The sequence below is a fragment of the Vipera ursinii genome, assembly GCF_947247035.1.
Source record: "Vipera ursinii genome assembly, chromosome: 6".
Lineage (NCBI taxonomy): Eukaryota > Metazoa > Chordata > Lepidosauria > Squamata > Viperidae > Vipera > Vipera ursinii.
The window spans coordinates 86,232,017-86,259,361 of NC_139515.1; the positions used below are offsets into that span (position 1 = coordinate 86,232,017).

The window sequence follows — 27,345 nt, forward strand, 5'->3', positions numbered from 1 at the left end:
GAGCACCAAGGACCCCACAGTGGTCCTCCTCCTCCTCCTCCTCCTCCTCCTCCTCCTCCTCCTCCTCTTTGCAAACTCCTCTCCCTTCTAGCACTGATGATGTTACCTAGTTGGGTACTGAAATGTCTGCCAGAAAACAACAAAGCTCAGAGAGCACCAAGGACCCCACAGTCTTCCTCCACCACCACTAACCCCCACTCCCTTCCAGCACTGATGATGTTACCTAGTTGGGTCACGAAACGTCTGCAAGTACAGAGTGTACCAAGGACTCCACATATTTTCTCCACCAGCTAACATTGAGATTAATGCCAGGTAAACAACCAAGCAGATAGAAATACACCGTGTCAACAGTGGCAGGGCAACCTACTGTACATAAACAGGGAACAAACCCCACACTCCCTAGCACTGATGATGTTACCAAGTTGGGTCATGAAACGTCTGCAAGCAAAGAACCAAGCTCAGAGAGCACCCAAGTTGAAGATATTCCCCTTCCATGTCTTCATAAACGACTTAGATGAGGGAATGGAAGAGGAACTCATCACATTTGCAGATGACACCAAACTGGCAGGAGTATCCAACCTCCAGAAGACAAGCTCAGGATCCAAAAAGATCTTGAGAAACTTGAACCATGGGCCCTGTCCAACAAAATGAGTTTCAGGGTGGAGAAAAGCCACGTTTTACATTTAGGCAGGAAAAAAATCAAAGGGACAAGGACAGATTGGGCGAAACCTGGCTCAAACGCAACAACTGTGAGATGGGCCTCGGAGTCCTAATGGATGATCACTTAACTATGAGCCAGCCGTGTGCAGCAGCCGCCAAAAAAGCTAATGCAATGCCGGTTTGTATAAACACAGAATCAAGATCACGCAAAGTATTAGTACCGCTTTATAAAAAAACCCTAGTGAGGCCACACCTGGAATACTGCAGGCAATTTTGGTCACCACATCACAAAAAAGATCTTGAGAGTTTGGAAAAGATTCAGAGAAGAGCAACCAAGATGATCCAAGGCCTGGAGATTAAAACATACAAAGAACAGCTGCGGGACTTGGGTTTGGCCAGTCTAAAGAAAAGAAGAAACAGGGGAGACGTGATAGCAGTTATTCCAGTATTGGAGGGGGCTACCACCAAGAAGAGGGGGTCATATTATTCTCCAAAAGCACCAGAGGGAAGGACGAGAACCAATGGTTGGAAACTGATCAAAGAGAGAAGCAGCCTGGAATTGAGGAGAAACTTCCTGACAGTGAGGACAATTAACCAGTGGAACAGCTTGCCACCAGAAATCGTGGGCGCTCCATCAATGGAGATCTTTAATAATAATAATAATAATAATAATAATAATAATAATAATAATAATAATAATAATAATAATAATAATAATAATTTTATTTATATAGAGACTAGACAGTCACTTGTCTGAGATGGTGTAGGTTCTCCTGCTTAAGCAGGGGGCTGGACTAGAAGACCTCCAAGGTCCCTTCCAGCTCTATTCTATTCTATTCTATTCTATTCTATTCTATTCTATTCTATTCTATTCTATTCTATTCTATTCTATTCTATTCTATTCTGTATTTTATTATTCTATTCTATTCTATTCTATTCTATTCTATTCTATTCTATTCTATTCTGTATTTTATTATTCTATTCTATTCTATTCTATTCTATTCTATTCTATTCTATTCTATTCTATTCTATTCTATTCTATTCTACTCTATTTCTACTCTTTTCTATTTCTATTTCTATTTTAGTCTAAATAAATTGACTGCTTGTTTATTGTCGAGGGGAAACTAAGCCACCAAATAGCTGCGGGAGGATCTCGGCAATGGCGAGAGAGACTTATCATTCTCCCAAATGACCTGCTGAAAGCATTCCTGAGTGGAACAGGAGAACAAGCACAAGTATTACAAGTAGTCCTCGACTTACGACAGTTCATTCAGTGACCATTTGAAGCTACGAGACCGAAAAATCTGACTTATGACCGTTTTCAGCTCTCGTGACCGTTGCAGCATCCCCAGGGTCACCTGATCAAAATTCAGACGCGTGGCAACCGACTCGTATTTATGACGGTTACGTGCCCTGGGGGTCCCGTGATCCCCTTTTCCAGACCTTCTGACAAGCAGAGTCAGTGATCACTTAACAACCGGGCGACTGATTTGACAACCTGCAGCGATTCACTTTACAAGCATGGCTTTAATGGTCGTCAAAAGGGGAAAAACTCACTCAACTATCTCGCTTACAACCGTTGCGGTCGTAAGTCAAGGACGACCTATATACCCAATTCAAAATGAACCCCTGCTCTAAGTCCATCGAATTATCCCTTCCCTCCCCGCCCCATCTGTCTATTCTGTTCTTCTCTTCAACTGTCTTCCCTGGATTGAATGAGCAATTCTAAACTGCAAGGATTTACTTAAGAGCGAGGGATGCGCTTTTAAGAGGAAAACCTGCTGGAAACTGACCGGGTTTCTATCAGAAACGCCGAGTCCTGCCGAATGCGAAGGCTGCAGGCTGAATTTGTGGATTTCCCCCACCCCCACCCCAATGTCTCTATCTATCGTCCCATCGAGCGTGCATCCCTCTGCATGGCATCCCAAACCCATCAGCCTCGTTTCAATTTTGTCCTCTGAAAATCCCAAGAGCTCCAGGTCATAAGCAAAAGGGAGGTGTGTCTGTGTGTGTCTCTCTGTGTGTGTGTCTTTCTTTCCCTCCAGCACCTGCCTACTGCTTAACTTTAGCTTATCTTCGGCCAACATATGGCTTCCTTGTGGCTTATCGGCCTGCGTTTTGGGAAGAGAGGCAGAAAGAGAAGAAGTTGAAAATAGCCTATTATGAGAGCAGGGCTTTTCCCAACTTCGCATCCCGGACCGTCCCCCGCTTTCAGCTGGAAAGGGGAAATCTGATAGTGGGACTGACTATCCAAGGTCCTTGGCAACTTTTTCTGGCTGCAAAAAGGGCATTGGGAGGAGGGCAGGGAAAGGGTCTCAGGGAGTCCTCGATGTACGACCACAATTGTGCCCAAGATTTCCGTGGCTAAGCGAGAGCGTTGTTAAGTGAGCTTTGCCCCCATTTCACCACCTTTCTTGCCACCGTTGTTAAGTGAGTCGCTGCCATTGTTAAGTGAGCAAGGCAGCTGTTAAGTGAATCTGGCTTGACCCACTGACTTTGCTGGTCGAAAGGGGAATCGCCGAAGGGGATCAGCTGCAACCGTCGTAAATCTGAGTTACCAAGCATCTGAATTTTGACCACACGGGGAGGCTGCGACGCTCCTAAGTGTGAAAAATGGTCGTAAATCACTTTTTTCCAGTGCCGTTGTAACTTTGAGCAGTCACTAAACGGATGTTGTAAGTCGAGGAGTGCCTGTATTTAGACCCTTTGGACACCACATGCATGGTCTTATCTGGTTGCCAGAAGTCCTGGGCTTACAACCATTCTTTTAGTGACCATTCGATGTTACAACGGCACTGAAAAAAGTGACTTATGACCGTTTCTCATACTTACGACCGTCGCAGCATCCCCGTGGGTCACGTGATCAAAATGGAGACATTTTGAAAGTCGCTCTTATTTATGACGGCCGCAGTGTCCCCATGAGTGTGTGGGTGTGCGTGCGTGTGCGTGCGTGTGTGACGTGATCCCCTTTTTGTGACCTTTGGACAAGCACAAGTCAATAAGGACAACAGATTCACTTAATAACCGTGTGACTAACTATAACAACTGCAGTGACTCACTTAACAGCGGTGGCAAGAAAGGTTGTAAAAACTGGCTTGTGCCAGGCCAAACAATGGTGGATTATCTCTAGTTCTTGCAACTCAGTGGCCTCCACCGCAATCCGCTTTAAGCTTTCCCTAACAGATGGCACATACATGCTTCCATTCACCCAGGATGCCTTCAAGCATGACAATACAGGTAAGTCCTTGACATACGACCACAACGGGGCCCAAAATTTCTGTTGGTAAACATCTGTCTTAGCGAATAGAATAGAATAGAATAGAATAGAATAGAATAGAATAGAATAGAATAGAATAGAATAGAATAGAATAGAATAGAATAGAATAGAATAGAATAGATGCAATGGAGAATAGAATAGAATAGAATAGAATAGAATAGAATAGAATAGAATAGAATAGAATAGAATAGAATAGAATAGAATAGAATAGAATAGAATAGAATAGAATAGAATAAGGAATAGGGAAATAATAGAATAGAATAGAATAGAATAGAATAGAATAGAATAGAATAGAATAGAATAGAATAGAATAGAATAGAATAGAATAGAATAGAATAGAATAGAATAGAAGCTGGAAGGGACCTTGGAGGTCTTCTAGTCCAGCCCCCTGCTCAAGCAGGAGAACCTATGCCATCTCAAACAAATGACTGTCCAGTCTCTTAGAAATCTCCAGTGATGGAGCGCCCATGATTTCTGGAGGCAAGCTGTTCCACTGGTTAATTGTCCTCACTGTTAGGAAGTTTCTCCTTAATTCCAGGTTGTTTCTCTCCTTGACTAGTTTCCATCCGTTGCTTCTTGTCCTGCCTTCAGGCGGTTTGGAGAATAGCTTGACTCCCTCTTCTTTGGGGCAGCCCCTCAAATACTGGAACGCTGCTATCATCTCTCCCCTATTTCTTCTTTTCTTTAAACTGGCCAAGCCCAGGTCCCACAGCCATTCTTTTTTTTTTTTAGTCCCATTTATATCCCGCCCTTCTCCGAAGACTCAGGGCGGCTTACAATCTAAGAAGCACAAATCAATGTGCTTAGCAATAGCCTTCATTCTATGTATATGCCTGCTTATTAGGGCTTTCAGCCCCCCCCCCCCCCCCCCCCCGCGGCATTTTTACAAAGTCAGCTTAATTGCCCCCAACAATCTGGGTCCTCATTTTACCTACCTGGGAAGGATGGAAGGCTCAGTCAACCTTGAGCCTGGTGGGACTCGAACCTGCACTAATTGCAGGCAGCTGGTGTTACTTAAGGAGGCATTGGCCCACTGCTCCACCAAGGCTCTTCATATGTTTTAGTCTCCAGGTCTTGGATCATCTTAGTTGCTCTTCTCTGAACTTTTTCCAAGGTCTCAACATCAACTTTTAAGATGGGTAGACTTCAACTCCCAGAGTTCTGCAGCCAGTATGATGGCTGGGGAATCCTGGGAGTTTACGTCCACACGTCTCAAATTGGCTAAGCTTGAGCAAGACTGCTAGAGCTCCGACACGTTTGTAAATGCAACAGGTGCCTACGGATTCTGTATCATTGTCTCTGACTAGGACACTTTGTTTAGGCGTGTGTCGGAACCATGACAGTGTGTTTGTGTCATGCAGACAAGTGTGTGTGTGTGTGTGTGTGTGTGTATGTATGTATGACTAGATGCCAAAGGTGCACGGAACGCTGTTACCTTCCCACCGTAGTGGTCCCTATTTTTCTACTTGCATTTTTACGTGCTTTCGAGCTGCTAGGTTGGCAGAAGCTGGGATATGTGTGTGTGTGTGTGTGTGTATCTATCTATCTATCTATCTATCTATCTATCTATCTATCTATCTATCTATCTATCTATCTATCTATCTATCTATCTATCTATCTCTATCTCTATCTCTATCTCTATCTCTATCAATCTTCCCAATGGGGAATGATATTTTTGTAGAACCAATGGTCAATCCATCATCAATCTGGTCCAAAATTCCGCCCCCCTTCAAAAAAAAAAAAAGGCCTCAGAGCAAGAACCTGACATAAACATTTTGGGACCTGAACTTACAAGATTATAAAATTATGATTCATCGCCAGCCTATTTATATGAATCTGCCTAATTGCACGGAAGACATACGATCAGCTTTACCCGTGTTTTAAATTTTGATGGGATGCTCTGAATATATTTTTGACACGCCGGTAATAAATCACCGTGAAAATTGAAGGTGATGAAAAATAAAAGTGGGGGGGGGGGAAATGTCAATTTCCTCGCACTTGAAAATCTCTCCAGAAGCCCATGCTGAGTCTTTAGCGGCATACAAATTGCAATGTAATTCATTAGCAGATGAATCTCTGCCTAACTTTGATTTATTAAGTCTTAACGTTATTCTCTTAAGTGTTAAGGCCTTTTATTAGCCTTTGGTGTGTGTGGGGGGCAGGCTTCCTGGAGGTTACCTGAACAGGCTTGAAGTATTTTTCAAACTGTTTTGACGCCCAGAATAAAGTCAACAGATACAGAATAACAGAGTTGGAAGGGACCTTGGAGGTCGTCTAGTCAAACCCCTGCTCAAGACGGAGATCCTATGCCAGGGGTAGGCAACCTCGGCTCTTTTATGACTCATGGACTTCAACTCCCAGAATTCCTGAGTCAGTGCTGACTCAGGAATTCTGGGAGTTGAAGTCCATGAGTCATAAAAGAGCCGAGGTTGCCTACCCCCGGCCTAGGCCTAGGCCGCTTTATGACTCGTGGACTTCAACTCCCAGAATTCCTGAGCCAGCCATGCTGAGGGGAAAGGGAGAGGTTTCCATGCTTAGCCATGCTGACTCAGGAATTCTGGGAGTTGAAGTCCATGAGTCATAAAAGAGCCAAGGTTGCCTACCCCTGTCCTATGCCATTCCGGATGAATGGCTGTCCAATCTCTTCTTAAGATGTTGAAATTCAGTTTTCTTGAGCACGCAGGCCGAACATCCTGCACTAGATTTTGATACAAATCTAGATTTTATGGCAAATCAGAAGCAATCGGCGGAGACAGAAAAAGATAATAGGGAGAATTCAGCCTCACCCTATTCTTATATGGGTCACAAAAAGAGGACTCCGTGATTTTTTCTGACTTCGCCGCAGGATCCTGCTGTGTTAAACACAGAGGAAAGAGAAGTTTTTAAAAAGCAAATGTAGTTAATTTTGATGCCAGAAATTCATTTATTTATCTATTTAAGTATTTATTTATTTTTATCCCACCTTCATTATTTTTCACAAAGAATTCAAGGTAGTGAACATACCAAATACTCTCCTCTTCCTCCTTCTACTTTCCCCACAAAAACAACCCTGTGAAGTGGGTTGGGCAGAGAGAGATTGATTGGCCCAAAGTCATTCAACCGGCTTTCATGCCTATGGTGGGACTAGAACTCACAGTCTCCTGGTGATTGGCCCAAAGTCACCTAGCCGGTTTCATGCCTAAAGCGGAACTAGAATTCTCCATCTCCTGGTGATTGGCCCAAAGTCACCCAGGCGGCTTTCATGCCTATGGTGGGACTAGAACTCACAGTCTGCTGGTGATTGGCCCAAGGTCACCTAGCCGGTTTCATGCCTAAGGCAGAACTAGAATTCTCTGTCTCCTGGTGATTGGCCCAAAGTCATCCAGTTAGCTTACATACCTATGGTGAGACTAGAACTCACAGTCTCCTGGTGATTGGCCCAAAGTCACCCAGCTGGTTTTCGTGCCTAAGGTGGGACTAGACTTCATCATCGTCTGCTGATTGGCCCAAAGTCACCTGATCAGATTTGAAGCCTATGGTGGGACTAGAACTCACAGTCTCCTGGTGATTAGCCCAAAGTCACCCAGCCGGCTTTCATGACTAAGGTGGAACTAGAATTCTCCGTCTCCTGGTGATTGACCCAAAGTCATCCAGTTGGCTTTCATGCCTACGAAAGCCTAGGCTAGAACTCACTGTCTCCTGGTTTCTATCCAGCACTAGATCAACCTCGGCAGCTTCAAGATGAATGGGCCTCAACTCAAGCGCCCCATTCCCCAGGTGGGGAATTCTGGGAATTGACATCCACTCGCCTTCTTCAGGTGGCCGAAATTGCCCCAGGCCAACCTGGAAATAAAAGTTTAAAAATCTAAAATAATGCACCTGCTGGATCAACGCCATGAAACAGTGTGATTCTCCAACTTTAGGAAGGTGTGTGGCCTTTAATTCCCAGAATCCCCCAGCCTTGGAGTTCTTAAAAGTTGAAAAATAGTGCCATTAAATAACATGCCAACGAGAGAAGGCCAGATCCCGCCACCTCTGTTTAGATTCCACCTCTGAGCAGGTAAGAGAGCAGTGTCCGTACTTACCTTGAGGAATTTATAAAGAAGGAAGGTGAACCAGTTAGTAAGCATCTTCTCCGCCACAGATTCCGTCCTGGAATGGAATGGAACGAGAGAGAGAGAGGGGGAAACAATATTGCTAATATTTTCCTCCTGTTATCTTCCCTGGGCGATGGAATCGATCGATCGATGGATGGATCGATTCCTCCCATTGGCACGCAATACCGGAAGAAGAAAAAAAAAGCTATTCTCAGAAGCTCCCCCCAAATATACATCAAGCTCCAAACGAGAATAAAAACAAAAACACGACAATACCACAAGAACAGAAAGAATTTTTTTTTTAAAAAAAAAAAAGCACTATTATCAAATGTCTACCGAGATTCTCAGTCGTCCAAGTCAGGGTTGTCCCAAAGGTGCTTTTTCAAAAAGCAACTAGACTTTCTTGCTTTTCCCTTGAAGACGTTTCGCTTCTCATCCCAGAAGCTTCTTCAGTTCTGACTGAATGGTGCAGAATGGAAGGATTTCTACTCCTTAAAGGTAAAGGTAAAGGTTCCCCCGCACATGCGTGCTAGTCGTTTCCGACTCTAGGGTCCGGTGCTCATCTCCGTTTCAAAGCCGAAGAGCCAGCGCTTGTCCGAGGACGTCTCCGTGGTCATGTGGCCGGCATGACTAGACGCCAAAGGCGCACGGAACGCTGTTACCTTCCCACCGTAGTGGTCCCTATTTTTCTACTTGCATTTTTACGTGCTTTCGAACTGCTAGGTTGGCAGAAGCTGGGACGAGTAACAGGCGCTCACTCTGTTACGCGGCACTCGGGATTCGACCCGCCAAACTGCCGACCTTCTGATCGACAAGCTCAGCGTCTTAACCCACTGAGCCACCGCGTCCCTTACTCTACTCTACTCTACTCCTTACACTCATTTAAATTCCTTTATATTTATATAAAAAAAAATCCTTCCATTCTACTAGCGGCCTGCTTGCCCGTGTTGCTGGGAATTTTCTCGGGGGTTCCCTGGATTAGGCTGCTGCTTAAAGCTCCCCAACGTTTCCAGCTTTGCGGACCGGCTGGAGGGAGCAAGGGGATGATTCGCACCAGGGGCCGGCAAGAGCGCACAGGTGCAGCTTCATTTCTGTGTGGGGTGTGCCCGTGTGCCTGCCGCCCACACAAATGGAGCATGCACGCACACGCTCGCACGCTCTTCATGCAAAGGGGGGGGATGTGCATGGATGCATGCTCACTGGCCTTTTCTAGGGCCCACTCGTAAACCCCTCACAGCCCACTAGTGAGCTGCGGCCCACAGGTTGGGGACCCCTGGTTCAAAGGTCAAGCAGCGTGTATATATAAAAAAAGCAAACCGCATTGCCTTCTAGCACTGATGATGTTACCCAGTATGGTCGTGAAACATCTGCAAGAAACCAACCAAGCTCAGAGAGCACCAAGGACCCCACAGTTGTCCTCCTCCTCCTCCTCCTCCTCCTCCTCCTCCTCCTCCTCCTCTCCACAACCCCCCTCCCTTCTAGCACTGATGATGTTACCTGGTTGGGTTGTGAAATGTCTGCAAGAAAACCACCAAGCTCAGAGAACACCAAGGACCTCATAATCCTCCTCTTCCTCCCCACAAACCCCACTCCCTTCTAGCCCTGATGATGTTGCCTAGTTGGGTCATGAAATGTCTGCAAGAAAACAACCAAGCTCAGAGAGCACCCAGGACTTCATAGTCCTCCTCCTCCTCCTCCACCACCACCACCACCTTCTCTTCCTCCTCCTCCTCCTCCTCCTCCTCCTCCACCACCACCACCACCACCACCTCCTCCTCTTCCTCCTTCTCCTCCTCCTCTCCACAAACCCCACTCCCTTCTAGCACTGATAAGGTTACATAGCTGACTCATGAAACATCTGCAAGGAAACCACCAAGTTCAGAGACCACTAAGGACCCCACAGTTCTTCTCCTTTTTTCTTTCTCCTGCACCCCCTTCAGTCCTTCTTGCTTCCTCTCCTTCTCCCTTCCTCTTCTCTTCCTTAAACCATCTTCCCTTCTAGCACTGACGATGTTACCTAGTTGGGTCATGAAACATCTGCAAGGAAACAACCAAGCTCAGAGAGCACCAAGGACTTCATAGTCCTCCTCCTCCTCCTCCTCCTCCTCCTCCTCCTCCACCACCACCACCACCACCACCACCACCTCTTCCTCCTCCTCCTCCTCCTCCCCACAAACCCCACTCCCTTCTATTGCTGATGATGTTACCTACTTGGGTGATGAAATGTCTGCATGAAAGCCACCAAGCTCAGAGAGCACCAAGGATGTCATAGTTTTCCTTCTCCTCCTCCTCCCCCTTCTCCTCCCCCTCCTCCTCCTCCTCCTCTCCACAAACCCCACTTCCCTAGTTGGGTCATGCAACATCTGTAAGAAAGCCACCAAGCTCAGGCCCCTTAGTTCAACCCTGAGCGACAAAGATTCTCTTCTATTGAAACAGCTTTTGCAAGGCAAGCACTCCCCACCTTTGAGGGATTTGATTTGAATTTATGCTTCGGCCTGAGGGCCGTCCGTTCAGACATTGGTCCTGCCCTCAACGTTCTCCACCCAAGGCTCTGCTATTTCCTGCACCATCCCCGGTGACTGGAGAAAGACACCCAACCCTGGGCAGTGGGGTCCCCACCCACTCCCGACAGGCTTACCTCCGAAGTAATAACTTGGGGTGATTTTTGCTCTCCAGGTTCTTGTCAATCAAGTCGGCCAGGAGCTGCTTGAGAACATCGGTGGCATACTCTAGCTTGCTCTGCAGCACCGTCATAATGAGGGACGCCACGTTGCCCCGGTCTCTCATGGAGAAGCTGCGCTGAGACTCCAGGGTGCGGATGAAGGAGAGAAGAAAGGCCTTGTTGTTGATGAGCTGGGCAAAAAACTTGAGGCCTTTCTCCACCCGTTCTTGCCGATAGCCAGGGACCTGTCCAAAACAAAAGGGATCCAGAGTAACAGAGTAGGAAGGGACCTTGGAGATCTTCTGGTCCAACCTCCTGCTGAAGCAGCAGACCTTATACCATGCCAGGCAAAGGGCTGTCCAATCTCTTCTCAAGAACCTCCAGTGATGGAGCACCCACAATTTCTGGAGGCAAGGAGTTCCACTGATTAATTGTTTTCATGGTCAGAAAATTTCTCCTTAGTCCTAGATTGGTTCTCTCCTTGGCTGCTGCAGCACACTGCTAGCTCATATTTGGCTGAGTGGGTTAGGATGCTGAGCTTGTCAATCAGAAGATCGGCAGTTTGGCGGGTCGAATCCCGAGTGCCGCGTAGCAGAGTGAGTGCCTGTTACTCGTCCCAGCTCTTGCCAACCTAGCAGTTCGAAAGCACGTAAAAATGCAAGTAGAAAAATAGGGACCACTCCGGTGGGAAGGGAACAGCGTTCCGTGCGCCTTTGGCATCTAGTCATGCCGGCCACATGACCACGGAGACGTCCTCAGAGAAGCGCTGGCTCTTCGGCTTTGAAACGGAGATGAGCACCGGCCCCTAGAGTTGGAAACAACTAGCATGCATGTGCGGGGGAACCTTTACCTTTACCTTTTACCACTAGAAAACATGCAGTCAACCTCTTCTCCAAAGCACCTGAAGGCAGGACAAGAAGCAACGGATGGAAACTAACCAAGGAGAGAAGCAACCTAGAACTAAGGAGAAACGTCCTGACAGTGAAGACAATCAACCAGTGGAACAGCCTGCCTCCAGAAATTGTGTGTGCTCCAATACTGGAAGGTTTTAAGAAGAGAGCCATTTGCCTGAAATGGCATAGGGCTTCCTGCCAGAGCAGGGGGTTGGACTAGAAGACCTCCGTGGTCCCTTCCAACCCTGTTGTTCTGTTATATGGGATACGTGTATTCTTTACGTCCATGTGAAAGTTCAACCAAACCAACCTGTTTATCTAGCTACCTTTCTAGTTGGTTGGTTAGTTACGTTAGTTGGCTGGTTGGCTGTTTTTTTTTTGAAGGCCTTCAGTTTCTTTTCCAACCCAAATTCTTACCTCCAGATCCCTTAGTACTGGATGGTCTTCAATCCCAGGGAAAAGGACTCTCATGGTGTACGTCCGGTAATCCAGAAACGGTATTCCTGCCCCGTCCAGATCACTTGTCAATTCATGGATATCCGTCTGAAGTTCTGCAAAAGCTGTGATTTGGGGGGTGGGGGTGGGGGGGAAAAAGGATGCTTTTTTTAAAAAAAGAAGAAGAACAAACCATTCGAGGGAAAATAGTCCTTCGACTTACAACAGTTTATTTACTGACTGCTCAAAGTACGACGGCACTGGACAAACTGTGACTTACGACCATGTTTCACACTTACGTCCACCGCAGCATCCCCATTGTCGCGTGATCGAAATTCAGACAGCTGCCGCTGGGTTCGTATTCACGACCAGTTGCAGCGTCCCATTTTACCACCTTTCTTGCCTCAGTTGTTAAGCAACAACCACCTCAATCGTTTCAAAAAAGTGAATGTTAATACTCCGACATGCTTAGAAAACGTAACTGCTTGATAGGAAGATGGACAGTGGCTTTTCAATCGCTTCCAGACTCCCCCCCCACTGGGTCCACGATTGTCCAAAAGTCATCTTGGGTCACTCGTGATTGCCCCCATTCAAAACCAGGGAATAACACCTCCAAACAACCAGCTTTAGCAGTAAAATCAGCAGATCATCGGCAAGAGGACCCAGATTGTTGGGGGCAATTAAGCTGACTTTGTAATAATGCCGCTTGGGGTGTGTGTGAAAGCCCTAATAAGCAGGCATATACATAGAATGAAGGCTACTGCTAAGCTTGTAAGCTGCCCTGAGTCTTCGGAGAAGGGCGGGATATAAATGGAATTAAAATAAAATAAAATAAAAAAGAGAAAAAAGAAAGCCTTACCCTGCAGCAGCCATCTGGAGAGGAAGGTGTTACCTGTTAGCTTTTGTCTTATGCTAGTTAAGTGTGTTGTGAGGATGCAGCCACTATAAAGCCATTTCCGAGCTTCTTATTTCTCCCCCCCAATACAATTGGTCGTCAACTTACAAACGCAACTGAGCTCAAAATTTCCGTGGTGAAGTGAGGCTTTTGTTAAGTGAGTTTTCGCCCCATTTTATGACTTTTTTTGCCACAGTTGTTAAATGAATCATGCGGTCATCAAATGAAGGCGGTGTTGTGATTCAGTGTCAGCCTGTGCTCCCAGCAGCTAAGTCTGAGGAATCTGAGGAGGAGGAGGAGGAGGAGGAGGAAGATGAGGAGGAGGGGTTTGGAGAGCCTTCGGTGTCAGAGGGAGGCTCTGATGCACTGCAGGACTCTCAGCCTGGCCCCTCCAGTCGTGTTCCTCACGAGGCTCAGCTGGGTGAGGAGGAGGGGTCGGACTCAGAGGAGTCACAGCTGAATCTGTTCAGAGATGCTAGAAGCAGAAGGCAAACCAGCAGAGCAGGGCAGAGAAAAACAATGAGGCAACTCAGTGAGAGGAGGAGAAGGCAGTGAGAAGCCACGCCTTGGGACAGATAATAAAAGGGGAAGGCGTGGGCGGGGTTGGTTGCTGAAGGCAACCGTTTGGAGACATTCAAAGAGAATCCTGGTCTGTTCTTGCTAATCTGTTTGACTCTTGTTTGTTGACTCTTGTTGGATATTTTGATTCATTTATTGAAGGAAATATTCTGCTGCTTTTTTGTTTGAAAGACTTTATCATTTTTGAAATGTAAATAAATTTGGGTTGGGTTTTTTCCCCCACAGCCTATTAGTTTGTCAAAAGGAAAAAGGGGCTGTCCCTGTCACACAAACAGGGCCGGTCGTAGGCTGGAGCAGAACAGGCGGTGATCGTTTAGCAAATGAAGGCCTTGTCTCAAAAGGATACTTTTATTAAGGGTCAGCGACAGTAGGGAAGTCAAGGCAAGATCTGGGGGGAACACACACACACACACACCGAAATGGTATAGTTAGGCAAGCCATATTCCTCCTCTCACCAAAGTCATAATGCAAGGACTATTATAATCTTTTTAATTGTTTTTAATTTTTGTATTTCCTGTTTTAATTCCCTGTAAACCGCCCTGAGTCCTTCGGGAAAGGGCGGTATACAAATCCAATTAAATAAATAAATAAATAATGTCCGTTTGAAATCCAGCCAACAATCCACAAGTGGTCTGAAGAGTGGGTAACTGAGTTTTGCCCCCTTTTACGACCTTCCCTGCCACAGCTCTTCAGTGAATCCCTGCAGTTATTAAATTAGTAACGCTGTTGTTCCGTGAATCTGGCTCGTCCCCCCACCCCCTGCATTGACTTCGCTCGTCAGAAGGGCACAAAAGCGACCCCTGGGACACTGCAACCGTCCTCACTACATGCCAGTTGCCATGCCTCTGAATTTGGATCTCGTGACCCTGGGGAATGCTGCTACGGTCGTTAAGTGTGAAAGCTGGCCGTGAGTTCCTTTTTTGCACTGTAGCTTTGAATGGCCACTAAACAAACCGTTGTAAGTAGAGTACTGTCTCTAAGACAGGGAGGGAAGAAGGAAAGGGGGTGTGCCAAACATCTGAGAAGGGACCCTCCCTAATTTCCTAAGCTGTAAAGGCGGAGGGGGGAGACAGACTTGCGAGGTCCTGTTCACATAACCTTACAATAAGAGCAGAATTCGTTCAACGGGCCGTGCTTCTCGTTTGGACTACCTCGCAGGGATGCCAGCCATTCCTCGAAAGCCTTCTCCCAAAGGTGCTTTTTTTTTTTTCTTCCCCCACGAGGCAACTGGATTTTCTCGTTTTTCTGTGAAGACGTTTTGCTTCTCATCCCAGAAGCTTCTTCAGCTTCTGGGATGAGAAGCGAAAGAAGCCGAGGAAGCTTCTGGGATGAGAAGCAAAAACGTCTTCAAAGAAAAACAAAGGAAGTCCAGTTGCTTTGTGGAAGAAAAAAAAGAAAGCCACCATTGGGACAACCATGACTTGGAGGATGGGAGAATCTCTATAGACATTGAAATGGTGTAAGGTTTCCTGCCTGAGCAGGAGAGCTGGACTAGATGACCTCCAAGGTCCCTTCCAACTTTATCATTATTATTATTGTCATTATCCAAAGCCTTTCCCTTTGGCTTCTAGTACCTTCCTTGCACTCCAAAGCCACCCTGGACTCCAGATTGTCCATCTGCATCTGGAGCCGCTTCAGTGTGAGGTCACTTTCCCGAGACTTCCGCTTGTAGGCGATCAAGACGGCCACGATGAAGATGATGAGGAGGCCACCAGCCACGGCGATGCTGACAATGGCCGGCAGACTGAGCGGGCTGTCGGAGGAGATGTTTACCATGCCCGGTGAGAACTCCATGCCTCCGACACGAGCCTGTGGAGAGAGTGAGGGATTAAGCCAGTGTTTCTCAACCTTTGCCCCTTTAAGAGGTACGGACTTCAACTCCCAGAATTCCCCAGCCAGCAAGTCACTAGCTCTCACGCTCCACACTGATTGGGGAATCCTGGGAGTTGAAGTCCGTACCTCTTAAAGGAGCCAAGGTTGAGAAAGACGGCAGTAATCTAACTTGCTAAGCTCAAGACCCACTTCTAGAGTTCACTTGTCCTGCTGAAAGATGAAGTCACTAGATCTCATGATCTTCTCTTTGGGAAAGATGAAATTGTGTGTTTGCATGCGCGCGCACACTCACACACACACACACAGACGACGAAAACGTGTTTTTCTCTTTTGCTCTTCTCCGTTCACATTTTTAAATGAATTTGTCGAGTTTTGTTTTCTCTCTGCTAATCTTTTTTTCCTTTGGGATTTTGTATTTTAATCTTCTAAATAAAATAAAAATTGAGAAAGATGAAGTCACTAGATCTCATGGTCCATGCTGGGTGGGGGAATCCTGGGAGTTGAAGTCCATACCTCTTAAAAGGACCAAGTTTGAAAAACACTGCATTAATCTCACTTGCTAAGGTCAAGTCCCACCTCTACATTCTCTTCTCCTTGTGAAAGGCAAAGTCAGTAGTCCTCATGGCCCCTGCTGGCTGGGGAATCCTGGGAATTGAAGTCCACTCCTCTTAAAGGAGCCAAACCTGAGACAGATTGCGGTAATCTAATTTGCTAAGCTCAAGACCCACCTCTACATTCTTTTCTCCTTGGGAAAGACAAAGTCACTAGTCCTCATGGTCCCTGCTGGCTGGGGAATCCTGGGAACTGAAGTCCAGTCCTCTCAAGGAGCCAACGTTGAGAAAGACTGCACTAATCTCACTTGCTAAGCTCAATTCCCACTTCTAGCAATCTCTGCTCCTTGTGAACGATGAAGTCACTAGATCTCATGATTCAAGGGGTGACGGCAAGAACACGGGAACCTCACAGGTGAAATAGGAGGATCTAAAATATTAAGGATATTAAAACCGATATTAAAAGCGAGGCTCTTCCGTTTACTAGCAACACAGGAATCAGTGAAGAACAATAAATTATGCAAAAAAAAAATAAAAAATAAAAAAAAAGAGGAATCGTGTCAATTTGTTCTCTTTGCAGGAGAACATCGCCCTCCAGGTTCCAAGACACGAGTGACTTTTTTTTTTCCTTTTCTTTTCAGGAAGCAAATCGCCTCTGCCCCACGGCAGGCCAATGGGCATTCCTTACCGTGACTTTATGCCGTCCTGTAAGATTTGGGGATTCACACAACAGTTGAACATCGGAGACGGTGACCGCGCAGGGCTTCTCTCCAATCAGCACAGTGTAGTTCAGCTTGGCGTTCCCTCCAGCCACCGGTGGGGTTAAGTTCTTCCCCTAGGCCAAGAGAAACCACACGGGTGGACGTTGAGATTGGCAGCGTGTACATCTAATCAATCGATCAATCAATCAATAATAAACCGATTGATCGATAAAGGCTGGACCGAGGAGTCAGAAGAAATTGGAAGAAAGGGGTAATTTTCTATCACCTCCTTGTAACACAGGGGTCTCTTGGCAACTTTATGACTTGTGGACTTCAACTCCCAGAATTCCCCAGCCAGCTATGCTATGCTGGCTGGGGAATTCTGGGAGTTGAAGTCCACACATCTTCAAATGGCGAAGGCTGAAAAACACTGCTTTAAAGACTTGTTCTCTGCCTTTCTGTCCCATTATTAAAATCTGGGCTAGTAACTGCAAAAGGCAAGGCCTGTTCTGAAACATACCCCCAAACTACACATCCCACAATCCACTAGACACCACTGCTTCAGCTTGTGTAGACACCATTCCTTCAGCTGACTGAGGAATTCTGGGAGTTGAAGTCCACACATCTTAAAATGGCGAAGGTTGAAAAACACTGATCTGAAGCCTTGTTCTCTGCCTTTCTGCCCCATTACCAGACTCTTGACTAATAACTGCAAGAGAGAAGGCCTGTTCTGAAATATACCCCCAAGCTACACAACCCACAATCCACTAGATACCCTTGCTTCTGGAGGAGGCTTCCGAGGCCTAGAACGGCCCGCCAGAAGTACGTAGATGTCACTTCCTGAAGTCCGTTCTGGGCCTCGGAGGCCCAGGCCCACATCCACGCAGAGAACCGGTTGTTCAGGTATTTGAATCCCACCAGCTGCAGTGATTCACTTAACAACCGTGGCAAAAAAGGTCGTAAAATGGGGCACGACTACTTAACGACTGCCTTGCTCATGAGTGGAAATGTCGGGCCGGGTTGAGCTCATAAGTCCAGGGCCCCCATACCTTCAAGATCAGAGGGGTTCCAGGTTTCAGTTCCAAAATCCCGGGGGGACCGAAGGCCTCAAAGACAGGGTTTGGGTAGTAGGTGAAGTTGGTCTTATTGAGGATCAGCAAGGAGAAGACATTGTCCAAGACAAAGCCAAATTCATCCGGCCGCTCGGCAAGATCAGACTGGTTACTAGGGTCCACCGTCAGCGCGGGAGCCTGGCAGACCATTTCCGTATCGTTCTGAACTTCGCAGACCTGAAAACGAAGAACGAGGAAGGTTGAGGAGGATCATGTCAACCAACATTAGAAAACAGGAATGCGTTGCGTCTGTCTCTACAATCGGCACTGCAGAGAGGGTGTGTGTGTGTGTGAACCCATTCCCAAATCTGCACAAATATTCAGATGGAAGCTTTGGGCTGTTAGGGAAGACCTGGTCTTCCTTGAAGCAAGATAAATTCAAACGAGAGAGAGAGAGAGAGAGAGAGAGGGAGGGGGGAGAGGGTCAAAGGTCACCTACAATAGAACCGTCTAAGAATCTCCGTGGTTCTCTGAGGTTCCCAGGCCTGGTGACATAACTTGGTCTTCACAGAATAACAAGTTTGGAAAGGACCTTGGAGGTCTTCTAGTCCACCCCCCCTCCCCTGCTCGTTGCAGGAGAGTCTATGCTATTCTGGACAAATGGCTGTTCTTGAAGACCTCTAAGGTTGGAGCACCATACGACTTCTGGAATGAAGCCCTTCCAGTGATTCTTCTCACTGTCAGGAAGTTCTAGGTTGGATCGCCCCTTGATAAGCTTCCATACGTCTTGAGGGACTTCCAGAAGGATAACAGAGACGGTGCAGATCTCATTTTGGAGGGTGGGGGAATGTTCCCTAGGATGGGCACCTACAGATAAGGCTGAAGAAACCAGAGGGGAACTCTTCTGAGACGTTTCCCACCTTCCGTTTTCTGCTCTGGGCACATCTATCTCTTATCGGTCTGTTGTCGATAACAGAATAACAGAATTGGGAAGCACCTTGAAGGTCTTCCAGTCCAACCCCCTGCTCAGGCAGGAGACCCCATACCATTCCAGGCAAATGGTTGTCCAATCTCTTCTTAAAATCCTTCAGTGCTGTTGCACCCACAACTTCTGGAGGCAACCCGTTCCCCTGATTAATTGTTCTCACCGTCAAGAAATTCCTCCTATCACTCAAGGTCTTGAAATTTGCAATCAGAAGAGGACTTGATGACCTCAGGAGAGACTTGAGTGAGTCAAATTATCAACTACTTGCATTCCTTAAAGAAACACACCTTCATACAGGTATCCCATGCAGTGTACGTAGATTTCCGGAAAAGACGTCTTCCTGTAGGGTTACCCCAACTTGTGGACACAATGCAGGTAATGTCAAAAAAGGGGGGGATAGTGCTAGCAAACAACCTTCTTCTAACCACGAGTAATCTGAAGCCCCACAAAGGGTGAAAACTCCCCTAGATGTTGGCCAGAAAACTCCCTCAGACAATCAACCTCCTACGTTTCCCACGTTCAGCCTTTTAAGTACCTTTTTTTTCCAGATTAAATCAACTCACATTGATGTGTTCTTTCCCACCATACTTGGCTCGGATCTGAGGGTTCTGGATGAGATCCAGGTTGGTGCCCCAAACCGTGACAGGTGTATTTCCACTAATGGATAAATAAGAAGAATTGAAGAAAAGAAAAAAAAAGGACAAAATTAGCAGGAATCTTGCAACCCACCTCCATGGATGTTTCTCAAGGTGAAGCTAGCAAAGGCAAATTCAGAGGATGAATCAATCTGTGTCTCCCAATGAAACAAAACAAAAAATGAAATTCTGGCCAGCCGCTCAAAATCAGTCCATTGTAACCCTCATCCATCGGTTACCACAAGAAGAGTTAATTCAACAACTTCCATATGATAATGGTATTGTTGATTGATTCATTCATTCATAGATTCGTGTATAGATTCACTGTCATTCATTCATTCATAGATTCATTGATTGATTGACATGATTGATTCATTCACAGATTCATTTATTTATTCATAGATTTATAGATACATTCAGTCATTCAGTTATTCATTCATAGATTCATTGACTGGTTGATTGACTAGATTGATTCATTCATAGATTCACTGATTGATTATTCATAAATTCATGCATAGCTTCATAGATTCACTGATTGTTCATTCATTCATAGATTCATGTATAGATGCATAGGTTCATTCAGAGTCATTCCTAGATTCATTGACTGGTTGATTGAGTTGACTGATTAATTCGTAAAGTCATTGATTGATTATTCATTCATAGATTCATTGATTCATTCAGCCATTCATTCATAGATTCGTTGATTGATTGGCTAATAGTTGACTTGATTCATTCATTCATTCATAGATTCACTTATTGATTGATTGGTTCATTGACTTGATTGATAGATAGATAGATAGATAGATAGATAGATAGATAGATAGATAGATAGATAGATTCATTCATTCATTCATTCATTCATTCATTCATTCATTCATTCATCCATTCTCAGTTTGCCCTATCAGCATACATTGCACTGAAAGTAGACCACATACATCAGGGGTATTCAAACCTGGCCCTTTTATGACTTGTGGACTTCAACTCCCAGAATTCCTCAGCCAGCATGGACCATATAAGCCGGGGGTCTTCCAACCTGGCCCTTTTATGACTTGTGGACTTCAACTCCCAGAATTCCTCAGGCAGCATGCCTGGCTGAGGAATTCTGGGAGTTGAAGTCCACAAGTCATAAAAGGGCCACATTTGAAGACCCCTGACATACATTGACTGGTTGGGAGCAACTGGCCAGAAGAATTTCATTTGTTGCATTGCTTCATTTGCACACACACACACAAATTTGACCATCGGGCAAAGTCCAGGTCAAGATCCCAGGAAGTCAACCAAGCAGAAGAAACCAAGTCAGTCCAAGCCAGTCACCTGGAATTGAGGCAGGAGGGCCCAGATGTAGAATAGGTGGGGAACTAGGGTGGGTGGTTACAGCCCAATTGGCTAAGAGAGCTGGGGTGAAAACACCATAGTGCTTGAGTACCCAGCTATGATTGATTGTTTAGAGCAGTGTTTCTCAACCTCAGCAACTTTAAGATGGGTGGACTTCCACTCCCAGAATTCCCTAGCCAGTCATGGAGTCTGGGAGTTGAAGTCCACCCATTCGTAAAACTGACAAAGCTGGAAAATGCTGGTTTAGAGCAGGGGTCTTCAAACCTGGCCCTTTTATGACTTGTCGGACTTCAACTCCCAGAATTCCTCAGCCAGGCACGCTGGCTGAGGAATTCTGGGAGTTGAAGTCCACAAGTCATAAAAGGGCCAAGTTGGAAGACCCCCAGCTTATATGGTCCATGCTGGCTGAGGAATTCTGGGAGTTGAAGTCCACAAGTCACAAAAGGGCCAAGTTGGAAGACCCCTGTCTTATATGGTCCATGCTGGCTGAGGAATTCTGGGAGTTGAAGTCCACAAGTCATAAAAGGGCCAAGTTGGAAGACCCCCGGCTTATATGGTCCATGCTGGCTGAGGAATTCTGGGAGTTGAAGTCCACAAGTCATCAAAGGACCAAGTTTGAAGACCCCTGGCTTATATAGTCCATGCTGGCTTACGACGGTTGCTGTGTCATGTGATTACCTTCTGACGAACAAAGTCAACGGGGAAAGCCAGATTCACTTAACCTCCAGGTGACTAACATATCACCTGCAGTGACTCACTTAACAACCGAGGCAAGAATGGTTGTAAAAACGGGGCAAAACTCACTTCAGAAACATCTCACTTAACGACAGAAGTTTTGGGGTCAATTGTGGCGGTAACCCGAGGGCTAGCTGTATAGTCAGGAGGTGGCAAAGACGGCTAAAGTAATTGAAACCGGTTAGGGTCCCCCGTGAAGAGACCCGTGACGTTAAAAGGATGTTTGCTGAAGTCTGCAAAACTTTTAATTGATGCAAAACAGATGCAGCAAAATGGATTTGCTGAAAGCTGGAGTCTTTTACCAGATTGGAAAAGTTGGGGGCGATCCTGTCTGTCGAGTGCATTTATTGCTCTCTAAGAAAAAACAAACCCTCTTTGCTTTTTAAACCAAACAAAATAAATAAATATAGCACAGACTTGAATTTATTCTGCTGTAATCACCGCAATCTGTCCTCTTAACAACCGAGAGCTCCTGTAGATAGATTTTTTGAAATAAACCTATAATAATAAACCTATTCCCCAAATCTGTTAAACTAGATTATTATTTTTTAAAAACTCTGAGATATAATTAGGCGAAGAGATGTGTGAATTTCGGTTTATCTCCGTTTCTTGTTTTCTCCTCGTTTTACCTTCACCCAATCCTGTATCATTTTGCACTTTTTTTTAAGACAACCTCCCCCTCCCTCAATTGATCTGCATTTTTATGCACATTTTCCTAATATATGCAGTTTTAAAAGCTGTTTCTACTTACAGAACACTCCTTGTACTTTAAAAAAAAGCTAATATATGCAAGGGCTGGAATGTATCTGTTCTCGGAATTTCACACCCTCGGCTCAAATACTCTCAAGATGCATTTTAAAATGTGTATTTTGAAACCACATTGGATCAAGCCTGCCTATGCAAAACTGGAAGCCCTTTTTTAAATGCAAATTAATACAATAATGAGATCGAACAGATCTGGGGAAGGAGCACCTGTAAAAATATCATGGGCTGGGAGGGGAGAATAAAATGACTTCTCCGTTCATGTGTCCTTCAAGGACAGGGTGAGTTTCTATCCCTACTTCCTAGAACTGTGCAGATATGTTGAAGTTGTTCTCGCTGGCTGGAGTGAATGTACTAGCTTTGAATTCAAAGAGTTAGGTGAAGTAGTGCAAGCGACAGGCTACAAAAGTGGGAGATGGCCAGTTCTGGTCCCGGCTTAGGCCCGAAGTCAGTTTGGTGATTTTGGACCTGTCCCTCTCCCTCAACCACTAAGAAAGAAGAAAGGCAGTTTCTGACAACGTTGCCATGAAAATCACAAAGGCTTAACTCTTGGTAATGTGGACAACACAGAGGAGGTGGAGGAAGTAAAGGAGAAGGTGGAGGTGGAGGAGAAGGAGAAGGAGAAGAAGGAAAAAGGAGATGAAGGGAGAAAGTAGGAGGAGAGGAGAAGGGGAATAAGGAGAAAGGAGAAGGAAGTGAAGGAGGAGAGGAGCTACAGGTGGAGGAGGAGATGAGGGAGAAAGAGGAGGAGGAGGAGGAAAATAAGGAGAAAGGATGAGAAGGAAGGAGGAGAAGGAGTGAAGGAGGAGGTGGAGAAGAAGAAATGAGGAAATGAAAGAGATGGAGGAGAAGGAGAAAGGAGTTGAAGGAGAAGGAGAAGGTGGAGATGGAGATGGAGATGGAGAAGGAGGAGTGGAGGAGGTAGAGAAGGAGAGATGAGAAGGAGATGAAAGAGATGGACGAGAAGGAGAAAGGAGTTGAAGGAGAAGGAGATGAAAGAGATGGAGGAGAAGGAGAAAGGAGTTGAAGGAGAAGGTGGAGATTGAGGAGGAGGAGGAGTGGAGGAGGAGGTGGAGGAGGTAGAGAAGGAGAGATGAGAAGGAGATGAAAGAGATGGAGGAGAAGGAAAAAGGAGTTGAAGGAGAAGGAGAAGGTGGAGATGGAGGAGGAGGAGGAGGAGTGAAGAAGGAGGTGGAGGAGGTAGAGAAGGAGAGATGAGAAGATGAAAGAGATGGAGGAGAAGGAGAAAGGAGTTGAAGGAGAAGGAGAAGGTGGAGATGGAGGAGGAGGAGGAGGTGGAGGAGGTAGAGAAGGAGAGATGAGAAGGAGATGAAAGAGAAGGAGGAGAAGGAGAAAGGAGTTGAAGGAGAAGGAGAAGGTGGAGATGGAGGAGGTGGAGAAGGAGAAGGAAGGAGGTGATGAGAAAGAAGGCGCTGGCCAGGGAATCCTGAGGGTTGAAGTCCACCCATCTTAAAGTCACCAAAGTTGGAAAACACCAAGCAAGGGGCTGACCTCTGCTTCTGAGAGGGCTTCCTGTGGGCCACCACTTCTAACCAATGAAATGTCAACCGGGTGAAGGGCTTTCAGCTGGAATGCACAACGACCTGGAATCAATGGGATAAAGACACTCTCCACTTCCTTCGCCTCTCCCTACTCCTTCTTTCCTTGAAATATTTCTCAACCACTCTGAGACATGTCCCCCATGATGGACGTGCCCTTCCTCACGATCTCCTGACCTGACAATGCTCCATTCGGGCTCAATTCTCAAAATGGTCGGATCCTCCACATATTTGAACTTGAGCTCCTTGTGCATTTTAGCCTTCTCCAGCTCCTTGCGCAACGTGGCCTTGTCCACCTTCACGGTGACGTCCACCATGTTCTTCTCCAAGACGTTCCCGAAAGCGGTGGTGTTGCAAATGATGTGTTCTGCCGTTCTCCTGTCAGGAAAAACGAAAGAAAGTGAAAACCAGCTTTAGAAAAGGGTGAAAGTCTAGGGAGATTCTCCATCATCCAGGTCAGGGGTTGTCCCAAAAGTGCTATTTTTTCCTCACCCCCCCAAAAAAAGGCAACTGGACTTTGTTTTTCCTTGAAGACGTTTCGCTTCTCATCCTAGAACATTCAGCTCTAACTGAATGTTATCCCAATGAATGTTTTCCTTTGAAGACCTTTGAAGACCTTGAAGACCTTTCGCTTCTCATCCCAGAAGCTTCTTCAGGTTCTGACTGAATGGTGTGTGTGTGTGGGGGGGAATGGAAAGATTTATACTCCTTGCAGACAGCCGGTCATTTGCATTTTTTTTAGAGAGTCGTTGAGGCCGCCTGGAGGTTTATCTGTTCCGAGAAGGCTCCACACGCATTTGCGCCACTCGGGTGACCTTGAGGACACAGATAATTCTCTACTTTTGTGAGTGAGGGTGGGGGGGGGCATGTCTAAATTTGATGCTTAATTAATTAATTAATTAATTAATTAATTCAGATAACCAAGCTGCACAGGCAAACAGGCGGCTAGAAAGAGATGCCTCCTCTCCCAGCTGCTTTGCAATTCTTGAGCTGCTTTTGCCGCTGATCCTCGATTTCACAACCATAACGGAGCCCCAAATTCCTGTTGCTAAGCGAGACAGTTGTTCAAGGGGCTTTGCTCCCTTTTACCACCGTCCTTGCCACCGTGGCAAAGGCGAATCCCTGCCACTGGTCAGAAGGTCACAAAAGGGGATCTAGTGAGGCCTGGACGCTGCAACCGCCATAAGTACACGCCAGTTGCCGAGCCTCTGAATTTGGATCACTTGACCTTGGTTGGGGACGCTGCAATGGACGTAAGTGTGGAGAACGGTAGCCTCCAAGAGATACTACGTGCGACGCTGAAAGATGTTTCCAATGGACTTTTATTAGAAGCTAGGCTTCCATCTACATGGATGGAAGCAAATATTACTCTAATACCAAAAGAAGATTCCGATCTGACTCAGATTAAGAACTATAGACCGATTTCACTGCTCAGTGTGGATTATAAAATTTTTACTTCAACAATGGCTGAGAGACTGAAAAAATACTTAGTGGAATTTATACATTCAGACCAAAATGGCTTTTCACCAAAGAGACAAATTTAAAAAAAATCTAAGAGTGATAATAGAGGTATTAGAACAGACATGTCAAACACAAGGCCCGGGGGCCGGATCTGGCCCACGAAGTGGTTTCATGTGGCCCGTGAAGCCATCCTGGAAACAGTGAGGGAATGGCCCCCACTGCCTTGGCCCTGGCCCAGAGACCCTCCTCCTGCCAGAGACCCTCGGATCTGTCCCACTCCTGCCCAGGCCCCCATAGGCACCCTTGATGTGAATGATGTAGAGCTGGCCACGCCCATCCAGTAGGCCATACACACTCTAGCCACACCTACCCAGTAGGCCACGCCCACCCTGGTCATACCCACCCGTCCCCCTGAGGGCAACCGCAATGCTGATGCTGCCCTCAATGAAATTGAGTTTGACACCCCTGTATTAGAATATTATGAGCTACAGCCAGGGAAACAAATGGCATTAATGTACTTAGATGCCCAAAAGGCATTTGATAATGTCTCCTGGCAATTTATGATTCACCAACTACAAATAATGGATTTTGGACAAAGTTTTATAAATATGATAAAAACAAGATATAACAAACAGACAGCCAAAGTGATTGTGAATGGAGATTGCACTGAGAGCTTTGAGATAAGAAAAGGCACAAGGCAAGGATGCCCATTATCCCCTCTGTTATTCATCTTCACCTTGGAAGTTTTAAATAGAAATATTAGACAAGATACAGAAATTAAAGGGTTGGGGGATAAAGGGTGAAACATATAAATTACAAGCATTTGCTGATGATTTAGTATTTATTTCGAAAGAACCTCTGGAGATGATTCCTAAATTGTGGGGAAAGGTAGAACAGTATGAAGAAAAAGCGGGATTAAAAATAAATAAAGAAAAAAACTAAGATAATAGTAAAGAACCTTAAAAGGTAAAGGTTCCCCCACACATGCATGCTAGTCGTTTCCGACTCTAGGGGCCGGTGCTCATCTCCGTTTCAAAGCCGAAGAGCCAGCGCTTGTCCGAGGACATCTCCGTGGTCATGTGGCTGGCATGACTAGATGCCAAAGGCGCACGGAACGCTGTGACCTTCCCACCGGAGTGGTCCCTATTTTTCTACTTGTATTTTGACGTGCTTTCGAACTGCTAGGTTGGCAGAAGCTGGGACGAGTAACAGGCGCTCACTCTGTTACGCGGCACTCAGGATTCGACCCGCCAAACTGCCGACCTTCTGATCGACAAGCTCAGCGTCCTAACCCACTGAGCCACCGCGTCCCAAAGAACCTTACAGATAAGCCAAAAAAAAAACAAAAAACGATTGTCAGAATCAATAGAGGTAGAGATAGTGAAAAAGGTCAAATGTTTGGGTATATACTTATCAGCCAAATGCTCAACAATAAAAGAAGATAACTACATAAGGCTATTGAAACAAATAAAATTAGACTTGGAAAAGTGGAAGAATTTGCAACTGTCAATACTAGGAAGAATTGCTGCAGTTAAAATGAATATATTGTCGAAGAGTTTGTTTTTATTTCAAACAATTCCGATAAAACTTGAGAAATTTTTTTCCCCAAGATTTAAATTCATTAATTTTGAACTTTGTTTGGCAAGGAAAGAAAGCTAGAATAAAGATGAAAACGTTGCAAGTTACTAAGGAAAATGGAGGGTTCGGGCTACCTGAGTGGGCTTTGTACTATCAAGCATCTGTATTAACATGGGTGAAAGAATGGATAATGCTTAGGAACAAAAGGTTGTTATACTTGGAGGGACATGATTTACAATTGGGATGGCATGCTTGTTTATGGTACGGGAAAAATAAAATTCATAAGTATCTTCAAAATCACTATATTAGAAATGCTTTGATAACAGTATGGGTAAAATTAAAACTAAAATATATGTAAAAATTCCAGGGTGGCTATCAACGATGGAAGCTTTCTCACATCCAAACTTGGTAGACTTTGAAAAAATCTGGACATATAGAGATATTCTAAATACTGATGCGACATTTGCCTGAAATGGTATAGGGTTTCCTGCCTGAGCAGGGGGTTGGACTAGATGACCTCCAAGGTCCCTTCCAACTTTATAATATTATTATTATTATTATTATTATTATTATTATTATTATTATTATTATTATTATTATTATTATTCAGACATGAAAATCGAGACAAAAACTGGAAAATCAGGGTACAGCTACAAATGCAAAATAGATATGAAAAAGATG

The 27,345-nt window shown here is 45.6% G+C and overlaps 1 protein-coding gene across 1 annotated transcript in view; it reads right to left on the reverse strand.

The window, feature by feature from the left end:
- PLXNA4 (plexin A4) overlaps positions 1-27,345 on the reverse strand; it is a gene marked incomplete at both ends in the record, with an annotated part of 418,983 nt that overhangs the window by 41,594 nt on the left and 350,044 nt on the right. The window contains 8 exons of the mRNA XM_083365401.1: positions 8,002-8,068; positions 10,652-10,920; positions 11,986-12,128; positions 15,052-15,286; positions 16,550-16,696; positions 17,612-17,851; positions 19,163-19,256; positions 23,803-24,003. Of these exons, the coding sequence (XP_083221527.1) occupies positions 8,002-8,068; positions 10,652-10,920; positions 11,986-12,128; positions 15,052-15,286; positions 16,550-16,696; positions 17,612-17,851; positions 19,163-19,256; positions 23,803-24,003 (1,396 nt within the window). The remainder of the gene's footprint in view (positions 1-8,001; positions 8,069-10,651; positions 10,921-11,985; positions 12,129-15,051; positions 15,287-16,549; positions 16,697-17,611; positions 17,852-19,162; positions 19,257-23,802; positions 24,004-27,345) is intronic.